At 29.5% G+C, this 13,768-nt stretch overlaps 1 protein-coding gene across 3 annotated transcripts in view; it reads left to right on the top strand.

Moving 5' to 3' along the window:
• The first annotated feature begins 3,696 nt into the window (after window positions 1-3,696).
• The window catches only part of LOC136072127 (tetratricopeptide repeat protein 5-like), a 52,285-nt gene continuing 42,213 nt past the window's right edge, over window positions 3,697-13,768 (top strand). Inside the window, exons 1-2 of one of the 3 annotated variants that reach the window (XM_065820579.1) lie at window positions 3,697-3,780; window positions 6,895-6,949. In XM_065820579.1, coding sequence (XP_065676651.1) covers window positions 6,920-6,949 — 30 coding nt within the window. In that variant the 5' untranslated portion in view covers window positions 3,697-3,780; window positions 6,895-6,919. Of the gene's footprint in view, window positions 3,781-5,450; window positions 5,475-6,894; window positions 6,950-13,768 lie in introns of those variants that run through there. The other 2 variants (XM_065820581.1, XM_065820580.1) reach the window with 2 other exon arrangements.

The following is a 13,768-nucleotide window of genomic DNA, read 5'->3' as shown; positions in this document are numbered from 1 at the left end:
ATAAATTATAAATAAATTACGAATCATCAGATGAAGATGGCCTGGGTAACTCCGTAAATAACAATAATTCAAATTTTTTAAATTTTCCTTGAAATTAAGTTCAGTATAGGGTTTTTCTTTATAAGGGTCTACTAGCAATATACTTTTTTTTGACAAATATAACAAACAAACAATGTAAGACTAAATTACTATACAATATACAAATGCTCAAATAAGTAAACAATCTCGATATATTCTGATATTAAATTTGAATGGTATTATAATCTAATATATTTATATTATCAAAATTAAAATGGTAACTTTCTTATTGGATAAGATTAGTTTCTATATATGAGTATATATGAGAGTTACAATCACAATTGTTAGAACAACATGACAAATTAACATTTCCATACAGTATGAATAGATATATAACTAACTTAAAGCTAATTTAATTTTTTATTAAAAATTTATTTTAAATTTGTGTTTATACATCTAATTTATGCCAAATAAAAACTGAAAAATTGTTAAAAAAAACAAAACAACACCCAAAAAAACAAAAAAACACGTTTTTTTGACCCAAAAAAACGTCAAAGGAAAAAAACTTAATTTTATATATCAAATAATAACTTTAATTGTATATATATCAAATAATTCAACTCGTTTCAAAACTAGAATGAAAATATTTTTGTTTTAAAATGAAATTTCGTTTTAGCTTTTGTTTTCGTAAACGAAACTGATAAAAATTATTTCAGTAAATTTTTTTTGTTTTTTGTCCAGTGAAACTCATTACAAGCATACTCCCTTAAAATTGCTTTGATGTTTGCGGCTTGATTCCATTTGTTTTATACTTCCGTGATTGGAGTTATGATTTTATTTTACCGAAATATTGATGTGAAATCGGATTTTGACTAGGGGTGTTCCGGAATGGGGAATTTAAATTCCAACCGGAACCGGATTTACAGAAATTAACAATAAAATTCCTCGGCATCGTAGCTATATAATATATATTTTTAACCTATTTCATTAATTTGATTCTTGTTTTATTTAAGTTTAATATGTTGTTTTTATTTGTTTCTTATCATTTTATTTATTGAAAGTTTTAATCTTCATAATATTTATATTTAAAATCAATTCTTTGTTTTCTATTTTTCCATTTAGGTTAAAATTGAAATATTTACTGCATTAGACATCCTACTCTCTTTAATTATTTAAAATTTAAGTAACATTTAAAATGAGACTATTCTCAGAGGCAGGTAACATTTTTGATGAAGCAAGAGCTACTTTGTTGCCCAAAACTGGATAGCAACTCTTTTTGCACCACAATATTCCTAAACTTCTAGAAACCCTCTCATAATTGATTACTGCAAATAAAATTACACTGTGTTTGTTAAGAAATTTGCATTTTTTACCTAGGTTTTACCTATTGTTCTACATTGCACTAAAGTACAATGATTTTTTTGGTTTAATCTACTTAGTCTGTCTGTGTCAGGGATGGCGGAAGGAAATAAAAAGTGTGTGTGTGTGTGTGGGTGGGGTGGGGGGGGGGTGGTGCTAAAAATAGTTTGCAAATTTTATAAAGCTAATATTAATTTTCAGTTATTCTTAAAAGAAAACCACATGCACCCGTTTTTAATAAAGTATAATATCAACTATATATATATTTCACTAAAATTTAAATTTTAAAAAAGTATGTTACAATCTAAAAATAACTTAACGTTTTCCAAAGTTAGAAGTCTTTACTTTTTCCATTTATAAAATCTTTTTCTATAGCTTTTACATCTATTTCCGCGGTGTTCAATTTATAAAATTGAAGAAGTAGAAGATGATTCCATCGCTTCTGAGTCGAGGTCGACCGACTATATGACTTCATCATTCTTAGATGAGAGAAAGATTTCTCGGCTGTGCAGGTTGTCAATGGTATTGCCAAGTTAATTTTTAGAAGTTTTGATATTTCAGAAAATATTATTGAGACTCCTATACAGTCGTTTAACATATCAATTATAGTTGTGATTGATGTTACCTGTTTAATGTTCATTTTATATGTAATGTTATAATTTTCCTTAATGGATCAAAATAGAAAGAGATCAGCTTTTAATTTTTCATAAACTATATCATTTTTATAGAAAACCTTTATACTATCTAAAGCTTTATGTCCGTATCACCATTTGCAGTTGACAATATCAACCTTTCTAAAGTAATTATTGATTCCATTGAGTTTTATGTGAACTGCTGATTTAATTGACTTTCCATAGCATCAAGTATCTCGTAATACTGAGCTCGGTAATATTCCATCGTGTCCCATTTGTGAATGTTCAAAATATTATCATCAAAGCGAGAAGAAGTTAAACGTCGGCGAGGCAAAGAAGCATTAGGTGAATTGCAACCAAATTTTTTAACTCCTTTATTAACACAAGAATCAAAAAATGATTTAAAACGTGTTTCTGATCTCATAGATGATATATGAATTTTTTGATATTTTGATAACATTATTAATGAAGACAACATTATTAATGATAACATTATTAATGAAGCGATTGTTTGAGTATCTACTTCAGCAAATTGCATATGTTGGCACCATCGTAACTTTGCCCCCGCACCATTTTCTTGTCTAATCCATATCTTAATAAAACATCACATATTGCATTAAAAAGCGACTTACTGCCGGTAGCATCAACTGCATAAAGACCAAGAAATTCTTTGTATGTCGTAAAAATTTCAGAAACTGATCAAACACATATAGATATTTGCTCAATACCAAAAAAGTCTCGAGCTTCATTGCATAGTACAGAAAAAAAAATTCTCATTTTAATAGCACTAAGTACATTTCTTAGCACATAATTTGTCATTAGTTCTATCATTTGGTTAACAATATCATGAGACATGTTCTTACTGTTTGACAGCCAGCTTGATAGAGGTGGATAACCTTCACTCCTCATTAAAAGTAACTGGTTAAGATTGCCTTCAATTTCATCATTCCGTTGAATAGCTAAGCCTTGTTGAGTAAAGCATTTTAATGTCGAGATTACACGAATGAAGCACTCGTAATGCTTATTGCATTGCTTATCATGCATTTCACTTATCATTTGATGTATAGTTTTTGCTGCTGCACGTAGTGTAAATAATTTTTCCTGTGCCTCCTTACAAAATGATGATAGGTCGTGTTTTCTCAGTTTTTCTACAGCCTTTTTCCAATTGTCATGATCAATTGTCAAAAAAATTTGTTCACCGCATTTTAAAGAAGATACCAGATTTTTCTTGACAGCGTCAATGCAAATATAGCAAAATACTTTCTTTTTGAAATAACATAGATGAATCCAAGGCTAATCTATAATCCATTTTTTATCGAAAAATTTAAGTTGTTTGCCATACATTTTTTTGGTTGATTCAATATCGGCAGGACTTATTTCTGTTTTATCGGTATTCCACTAACACTAACAGAGACGGCTCCGTCATGACTCTTCGTAGTTGTAACGAAATAGTAGTCGTAAAATTAGGAATTGTGAATTATTAAAATAATAATGTGAACTTTTAAAATAATAATTTTACAGACTTGAAAAGTGGAAATAATACCAAATGCTCCCCACACTTTTTAAAGTGAGGGGGCTGAAGCCCCCTAAGCCCCCACTGTTCCGCCACCCCTGGTTTGTGTCACGTCTTAAAAAAAAGCTAAAAAATAGGTACCGGCATTCCGGCCTGAAATATCGTAATTCCTGCCGAAACCGAACCAAAGAGTATGCTGAAAAGTGATTTAAACGGATAAAAAAATCTTCAACAATGAATCAAAACGGGTTAAAAAAGGTAAATTCAATTCATATATATTCTGAAATAGTTGTTACATTCACGGAAGTTTACAAATAGTACATGTACTAATCTTAAGTAAAAACCTTGTAAATAAATGCTACTAAATATATTGTTAATGTTAATAGTAATAATCGTCCACAGCTGTAACAAAGCAAACATTAAAAGTTAAAGGAGTAAAATACTAATAATGATAATAATAAGAGTGGTAGTAGTAACAATACTAACAATACAATGATAAGAGTATAATGATAATAATAAAAATAAAATGACAACAATAAAAATAATTACAATAGTCATAAAAAGAATAATAGTCATTTAGTATTAGTCACACACATACACCTTTTATTAATGTGATTTATATTATTATCATATTTTATTAATGTGATTTATACTATACTGTGATTTACAAACTCAAATAGATAATCAAATATATTAATAAAGTTGGTTATATAAAAACCTTACACGACAGTAATTATGAAAATATTAGAATATAAAATTATGTTCATACACACATTATGTTACATACACACATATATAGACACATATATATATACACACACATACATACACATATACATATATATACATACACATACACACATATATATATACACACACACATATATACATGCATATATATATACACACATACATACATATATATACATATACACATATATATATATATACATACATATACATACACATACACACACACAAATATATATATATATATAAATATATATACTTACATACACACGCACACATATATATACACATATAAATATATACAAACATATACATACACACATACACATCCATGTATACATATACACTTACATACATATACACTCACACTTATTCACATGAGCTTATCACAAACACTTATACATATATACGCATATCATTGGATTTATAAACTGTATTTGATTAGGAAGGAAACAGGAGGAAATCTTGTTTTTGAATTATTTTGCTTTACTTTGCTTGACTTGAAACTGAAATTTTGAGCAAAACAGTTGTTACGGTAAAGACAAAAACCGACTGGTTTGAAATCGGTAGACCACAAACCAAATGTAAAGAAAATAAGAAACAAAAAATGTCTTAACATCATTTTATATTATAATAGCATTATATTATAATAAACGTTGCCTCATATTATACTATAATAAATGTTACATTATAACGTTCATTGTATGAGGTTGAGACATTTTTTGTATTGATATGAAAGCATAAAAAGTAAAGGGTAGCTAATTAAATACTAATAAAGCTAAAACTTGAAAAATACTTTGCAAACCTAATTTCTTTTTAATATGTTTTCTAAAATATCGTCACACATTTGTCTTATATAAGATATAAAATTTATATATCTTATGCAAGCAAATGTTTACGATGATATTGTATATAACATTAAAAAGAAATAAGGTTTGTAAACTATTTTTCATGTTTTAGCTTTATTAGTACTTAGTTGGCCATCCTTTACTTTTTATGACGTCTGCAATGCACTGAAGTCATAAAAAGTACTTTCTATAAATCTTTTTTACAATTCATTTAGCAAAGTATTCCAACCAACAAGGAATGTTTGAAACAGTTTATCTTTATTTTTTGCTCTATGATCTGGTAATTTTCTAATATAAACCAAAAGCTTTCTACTTGGTTAAAATCAGGTGACTGTGCTGGCTGAGGCATAACTGGTATTAATATAGCCTCTAAACATCTTTTATTTAATTATGGCGTGTGTATAAAAATTATTTTAAACGTAGTCATTGGGAAAAAATTATTTTATACATGGTCAAAGTTGGTTAACTAAGACTTTGTGATACAAGTGTTGATCTATAGTGCCTTTCACTCTTTATGTCCACTAAAACTATTCTAGATAATAATCTTTTTTTTATGTCTGGGGTTAAATTTTTGTCTGGGGTTAAATTTTTCCCTAGTTAATTTTCAACAAAAGGAGACTCATTGCTCCAGATTGCTCACATGTCCAATCTTTGTGCTCAATGAATTACTGTAATCTTTTTTTAGTTGATATTTTTCATTTGATAAGATATTTTCCGCTTTGAGATACTTGTAAGTTTCAAATTCAGTTTTCATAGAACATGTGATTTTACCATTTATTTTTGACAGCGTTAAGAATATAGGAATCTTCCTTTTTTCAAAATTTATGCTTTTTCTGTGATTCAATAGATCTTAGAGTTTTACCAGAGTTTTATATTTCTTCAACAATCTGCTAAGTTGAGTTTTGTCATTTAAGAAGCTTTTCAATGATTCTGCATGCCTCTAGTTGGTCAGCAACTTCAATAATCCATTCAATTTCTATATCTGTAAGCTTTTTACTAAAATTTTTATGTGGGCATTTTAATCTGTTTTTTTTGTTTTTTTTTAATTTTATATAAATATCACTGTATGTATAAACTAACCCTCAGAATTAGGAGAAATGAGATTGACAATAATTTGTCGACCTCAATCTTTTAAAGGTTGGCATCAGGTCGGCAAAAATTATTTGAAAGGTCTTACCATAAAACATAGAAATGAGGTCAGCAATTTCTTTTAGGTCGGCATTGCCAAATGATGACCCTAATTCCGAGGGTTGGTATAAACATACCTCTTCTGTCTAGGATTTTTCACTAAAGTATCTTTTTTTTGTTTTGATTTAGCTTGTTTATGTATTTTGCTCTTAAAATCAAGAAAAATATTAGTGTGGCTTTTTTTAAAATTTCTAACTTAATTTATATTCATCAATAAATTTCACATTTCATGCAATAATTTCTTTGCATTTAAAATTTATGACCATGTAATATTTCTAATCCCTCAATTTGAAGAAGATCAAACTTTGCAAGGCCATATTTTTTGAATGCTGAGAGATTATGCAATGAAATTTAAAATTGTTGACAAATATAAATATAGTAAAGAATAGTAAAAAAAATATTTTAATAAAAAATAAACATGTGTGTATATATATATATATATATATATATATATATATATATATATATATATATATATATATATATATATATATATATATATATATCCATGTATGCAAGTATGTATATTGTGAAAATGTATGTATTACACTTATAAATCTGTTTAAGTATTTTATACTATTTACAGGTTCACTAAAAAATCAATTCATCTGATGGCTCATGATGCTTTAAAGAAAGCAGAGGTTAAATTTATTATATATTTTGTTTATTTCTTATTATTTAAACATTTGTTGCTATTTTAAAAATGTGTTGTTTTAATTGCATATATATATATATTTTTTTTTCTTCACGTTTTTCATATTTTGTTATTTCCTTTCAAACCAAAATATTTTCTCACCAATCCATCTTCCATAAAGCTAATTTTTGACTTTCAGTAAATAATTTGAAAAAATTAAAACAAAAGTAATTTTCAAAAATACTTTTCTAACTATATACAATCAGCACTTGGAATAAAGTTTGGCATTCGGCAACATTGATATAAAAGTGTCTGAGATCAGCAATTTTTTGGCGACTTTGTTTGTAGATCTGATTGCAGATTGCAGGCTAGATGCTGACCACAAATAATTTAAATTTGCAATTTATTGCTGGCCTTATTCTTTCTAATTCTGAAAATCGAAATTATTCTAATTCAATCCCAACTAAGCTGCAAATAACCATTAAGATAGAAGTTAATATAAAAAATTAGGTTAAAGAACAAGGAGTCAGTTGCGATGATAGCTCCTTTGGGCAGCAACCATGATAGTATTTGTAGAAAAGAGAAGCAACTGTACAATGATAGGAGAGCCTCAAGCTTTGCAAATAAAACATTTTCAACTAAGCTTACAATGCGTTTTTTGAGCTTGTCTAAAAAGTAAAGAGCATCAATAGAAGAACCAACCAATATGAACAAAGTACTTATACAGGGGCAATTAAAAGATGTTTAGAGATAGAGAATGGCACCTGGAGTAAGATAATGGTGAGCATGATAAGAAGCTACCTATGCAGCTGCTAACTACAATTGATGGTATATATGGTTTCCATATATACAATCAACTAAGAGGTGATTGACTTTTTGTCAAGACAAGAGTTGAGTTGTCAGCAAACACTTTTAGATATACGATTATCATGAAGATTTTAATGTAGATAAGAAACAAAACAGGTCGTATATATATATATATATATATATATATATATATATATATATATATATATATATATATATATATATATATATATATATACGACCCTATCTTATATATCGGTGTCGGTCTTAAGGTAGAACATATTATGAACACAACATGGCGCTATGAGTATGTAAAGAAATGTGTGGGAAATAATTGTTTTTTGTTTAAAGATTATCTTGTTTAATCTTTTGAATCGTTACTTAAAAATAAGTTAAAAAATGACAGAAAGTGATAAGGGAGGTGTGTTTCTCCAATGTTAGATTTAACTGTAGATAGATTTGCTGCATTTTGCTCATGGATTGAGAAATGGGATGATTATGTTTTGTTGTCAGATTTAGAAACGAAACCACCAGCATATCAAGCTGCAATGTTAAAATATTTATGAATCATTAAACCTAACCGAAAATAAAAAAACAAATCCAGCTATTATATTGGAAAAAATTGAAGATTGTTTTGGCAGTTTATTAAGAGATAAAATTGTATATGGAATACGGTGTGACAAAGTATGTGAGAAAATACTTTCTGAAAAACTTTAATACTTGATAAAGCAGTAGAAATTTCTTGTTATCTGAATTGTTATCTGAATTGCGAAATAATAACAGTGAAAGTGTTTTTATTTCGTATTGGAAAACAATTGTACAGTAAAAACAAATTTTTTCACCCACACAGAACAGTGATAATAGAGATTTTAAATTTAATTCATTTGTATGTAAATTCTGTTTAAAAAAGCATCCTTTTATTCGGGGATCATGTCTAGCATGGGGTAAAAAGAGCAGAGACTGAAGCATTATGAATCATTTCTCAAATAGTTCAGTTTGCCTAAAAGCAAAACTAAATATTCCTGATAGATATGTTGAGCAACAGTACGATAGTAAAAATTGATCAAGTATTCAGCATCTAGGTGCGTTGTTTTTAGGAAGAGTTGGAGCAGATTGTGCAGACAGACCTTGGGAAATTCAATTAAAAGTAAAATATGGAAAAATAACATTTAAAATTAAAACAGGTGCTGAGGTCACAGTTATAGGAACTAACCATTTAAAAAAGTTTGGAATTAACATTGAAGATTTATACACAACTAGTAAACGACTAATAGGTCCTGATTATAAGCAACTCAATTGTCTTGGATACTTTCAAAAATCATTCTCTCTAAATGGTCAGAACGGTGAATTAATTACTATATATGTTTGTGGTAATGTGCAAACTGCTTTATTAGGAAGACCTGCCTTACAGAAGTTTAACCTAGTTAAAGTAGACTTTTCTGAACGATTTATGTGTGCTATAATTTCAAAATCAAAAAGTAACATTATAGAACAGTTTCCTTCAGTATTCAAAGGGTTAGAGACTATTAAAGGTGACCCTGTACATATAACAACACTAGAAAATACAACACCATACCACATTGGAGTGCCACGACGCGTTCCCACTACTTGAAGCTAGAGCGTTTGAAAGAGATGGGTGTTATTAAAATAGTAGATCAACACAATAAAACAAAGACACTGAGCGTGAATTCTATGAACTGCCAAGTTTAGACGATACATTGACCCAACTTGAAAACAGATGTAAATATATGGCAAAATTAGACGTTAACTCAGGATATTGCCAGTTACCAATGGATATTGAAAGTCAGTTAAAATGTACATTTAGGACACCTTTTAGATGGTTCTGCCCAATGAGGGGTCCATTTGGGTTAACGTCACTCCCTGAAATTTTTAGTAAAAAAATGGAAATACAGAAATGGAATATAATGAAAACCTTGTAGCATTGCTAAATAGATTTGCTGAAAATGGAGTTACCCTTAATGTAGAGAAATTTTTATTTGATCAAATAAAAGTAGAGTTTTTAGGTCATAAAATTTCAGCAGAGGTAATAAAAACATTGACCAAAAAAGTTGAAGCAATAAAAAATTTTCCAAAACCAACAAATATTACGTCTTTACGTAGTTTTCTAGGCATGGCCCAGCAATTATCAAAATTCAATCCATAACTTGATAAAGTAGCTGAACCCTTGTGAGATCTTTTGAGTTCAAGACCAGCATGGTTTTGGACTGAAAATCATACTAGAGCATTCAATGAGGTAAAAAATAGTTTAACCAATCCACCCATTTTGGCACACTATGATGTTAAAAAACCTGTAAAAGTAAGAACAGATGGAAGTTTATTAAATGGACTGAGTGTAATAATTTACCAGAATCATAATGGTATATACAAACCAATTGATTGTGCATCTAGAGTTCTTACGACATCTGAAAAAAAATTATTATCCAATCGAAATGGAAATGTTAGCAGTAACATGGGGGTGCCCACGCATGTCAAAATATTTATATGGTTTGCCAAATTTTATATTAGAAACAGATCACAAACCATTAATTCCAATATTAATTTATCGTTCACTTATTGATATGTCTCCAAGATTTCAACATTTAAGAATGGAGTTGTTAAGATTTTCATTTACTGCAGAGCATGTTGCGGACAAGTCTATTCCTGATGCAGATGCAATGTCTTGTGCACCTGTATCTAATCCTACAAAAGAAGATGAGATTGCAGAATGTGTATGTTAATTCAATAATAAAAAGTATGCCTGCTATAGAGAGTCGTTTAGAAGAAATTAAGCAAAAAACTGCAGAAGATAAACTTTTAAACCAATTTCAAGAAAGCTTTATTTCTGGCTGGCCGAATTCCAAAATATAATGTCAGGCGAATCTCTAACCTTATTGGGATTTCAAAGATGAAATAGTTAATATTGACGGACTCTTATTATATCAAAATAGGATAACAATCCCATTTAGTATGCGAAAAGAAATTCTTTCAAAATTGCATGAAGGTTACTTGGGAATGGAGAAATGCTCTCCATTCCCAAGTAACCTCTGCTAACTCTGGATGTCCCAACATGGCCATATCAAAAACTTGGAACTGATTTGTTTCAGTGGGCTAATAAAAACCATTTTATTATTGTCGATTATTATAGCTTGGGGACTGAGGTGTTTCTGCTTTCAAGTACTGGATCAGCAAATGTTATACAGGCATGCAAAGAATCTTTTTCTAGAAATGTTATCTCTGAAGAGTTAGTGTCAGATAATGGTATACAATATGGTTCGAAAGTGTTTCGTCAATTCTCTCAACAGTGGCAATTTAAGCACATAACAAGTAGTCCACACTATGCACAATCGAATGGTTTAGCAGAGGCAACTGTAAAATCAATAAAAATGTTATTAAGGAAATGTTATATGTCGAATGAGGACATTTATAAAGGTATCTTAATTTATACGTAATACTCCGATAAAATGTGGTTTATCTCCAGCGGAAATAAGACGTCAACTGAGAGATAATTTACCCAGGTTTCAATCTCGATATAAGGAACAGTCAAAATTTACAAGAGAAATAGTTAAAGAGAGAGTTCAATCTAAAAAAAACTATCATAAAAATATTGGTGCTTTTGAACCATACGTCTATAGACAAGGTCAAACTGTTGCAATTCAAAACGAAGTAACTCGTGAATGGAGTCTTAGAGGTAAAATAATGAAATGCGTTGCCCCTAGATCATATAAAGTAAAATTAAATCACAATGGACATATCCTTTGTCAAAATCAGATTCAACTTAGAAAAGTTTATGCTATATCTGCTCCATGCCAGACTCGGGATAATGTGGCTATAATGCACAGAAGACAAGCTACTCTTTCGTTTGAAGAATGCAATAGTGATACAACGTCATTAGAATTGGAAAGCAAGAATAATAAAATAATTAAAGAGAACAATTTAGTTGAAAATACAAAAGAAGATCAAAGAATTCGATTATCAAGTTGTGGACGAAGAATAAAGAATAAAATACCACTCGATTATCAAGATTTATGAATTAATTTGATTTCTTGACATTTATATATATAGTTTGTTTATTAGGGACATGTGTCATATTATTATACATGTATATATATATATGGCCCATCTTATATATCGATGTCGGTCTTAAGGTAGAATATATTATGAACACAGCAGAACCTTAAAGTGCCCCAGAAGTTACTAGAAATAAAAAAGAGTGTTGGCCTTCAAGGATGACTTTAATAAAACAGTTAAAAAGAAATTATTTGATAATCTTAAAAACTTTCCTAGATACACCATATGAAACAAGCTCATGGGGAAGCTCATCATGCCAAACTTTATTAAAGGCTTGAGATATGTCAAAAACTGTAGCCCTTGCCTTGCCGCTTCCATCTAATTCACAATAGAGTCTTGTTGCACCAGTCAATAGAGTCTTGTTGCACCAGTCAATAGAGTCTTGTTGCACCAGTCAATAGAGTCTTGTTGCACCAGTCAATAGAGTCTTGTTGCACCAGTCAATAGAGTCTTGTTGCACCAGTTACGAAGTAGAACAAAAGGATTGAAAACAATTTGATTGTCAGACAGTATGTTATTTTGACTCAAGATGGATGTTAGAAATTTGCTGATCAAAGATTCAAAGCCCTTGCTAATAACAGAATGAGGGGTTAGGATTTTCTTCAGGGGAGGAATGTTTTTTAGAGTTTTTAAAAATTGGAACCACACATGCATTTTCCAGGCAGGCACCACATAAAAAAGCGCTTGCCAGAAAAATCAAAGCGTTTTTTTTTAAATTGCAACAAATCTTTTTGTTTGTCAAATACTTTTTATGAAGATATTTTAAAAACCCAAATTTATATATATATATATATATATATATATATATATATATATATATACACATATATATATATATATATAAATATATATATATCATAGTAAAAGGATTAGATTTAATTGCATGACGATTAACACAAGAATGAATTTTAGTAGATGGCACAAGAAAAGAGAAAGAGAAGCAACATCACGACGATGTGGCAATGGTTGAATGTTGGCTGCAAGAGCTGGTCCAACTATGCATATTTACAATCCTTTTTTTGCACCTTGTCTAAAAGAAAAAGGGCATCTACTTCAAATATGGCAGCAAAGTTCTATACAAGGACAGATTTGAGATTTATAAAGATAAAGAATAGAATGGGGAGTAAGAAACTAGCAAGCTCGATTAAGAAGTGTAACCTTAGCAGATGCTAATTTTGCAATGGATTTGATATGTGGTTTTCTAGAAAGATTGAAAGTAAGAGTTAGTCCTAGAAGATAAAGGGTAGACGACTTATCAACTTACTGTTCATAAATGTAGAAAGAACTAGATTGTTGCGATAACAATTAGCTGAAAAAATTAGGTTTTATTTGAGTTAAAATTCACCAGCCATTGAAAGCCCCATTCTGTAGCAAAAGTGAGATTTTTCTCAGAAGAAGAAGGAGAAGACCAGCATGCTAAAATTTATCAAAGGCTTTAGTAATGTCAAAAGCAATAGTCTTAACTTCTTCACATCTATCTAATGCACAATAAAACCTACCAGTTATTACTGTTAACAAATACAGAAGCCTCGTCTATTGCAAACTTTTTTATATGTGCTTTACACGATTTTGGTTTTGACAACAATTTTGTATTACATAATTGGGTGTCTTTTGCATGTGATGGTGCTTCTAATATGCTTGGCAAAAAGGCAATCACCAATTAGAGTTAGCAGTAAATGATGTTGTGCGCGATATCTTACCAATTTGTCACATGAAAAGCTTTTTTGATAAATTATATTCCATTTACAGTGCATCTCCTAAAAACAAAAAAGAACTGAAAACTGTTGCTATGGCTTTAAGTGTAAAACTAAATTCCATTGGACAATTTCTAGGCACTAGATGGGTGTCGTCTAGCGCTCGATCTGTGATGGCTGTTTGGAATAATTATGCAGCATTGTATCAACACTTTTATGAATCTTCATTGGATTTAAGGCGTAATGGAGGAGATAGA

Source organism: Hydra vulgaris, chromosome 15, assembly GCF_038396675.1.
Source record: "Hydra vulgaris chromosome 15, alternate assembly HydraT2T_AEP".
NCBI classification, from domain to species: Eukaryota; Metazoa; Cnidaria; class Hydrozoa; order Anthoathecata; family Hydridae; genus Hydra; species Hydra vulgaris.
This window is presented reverse-complemented; position numbering and strand designations above follow the sequence as displayed.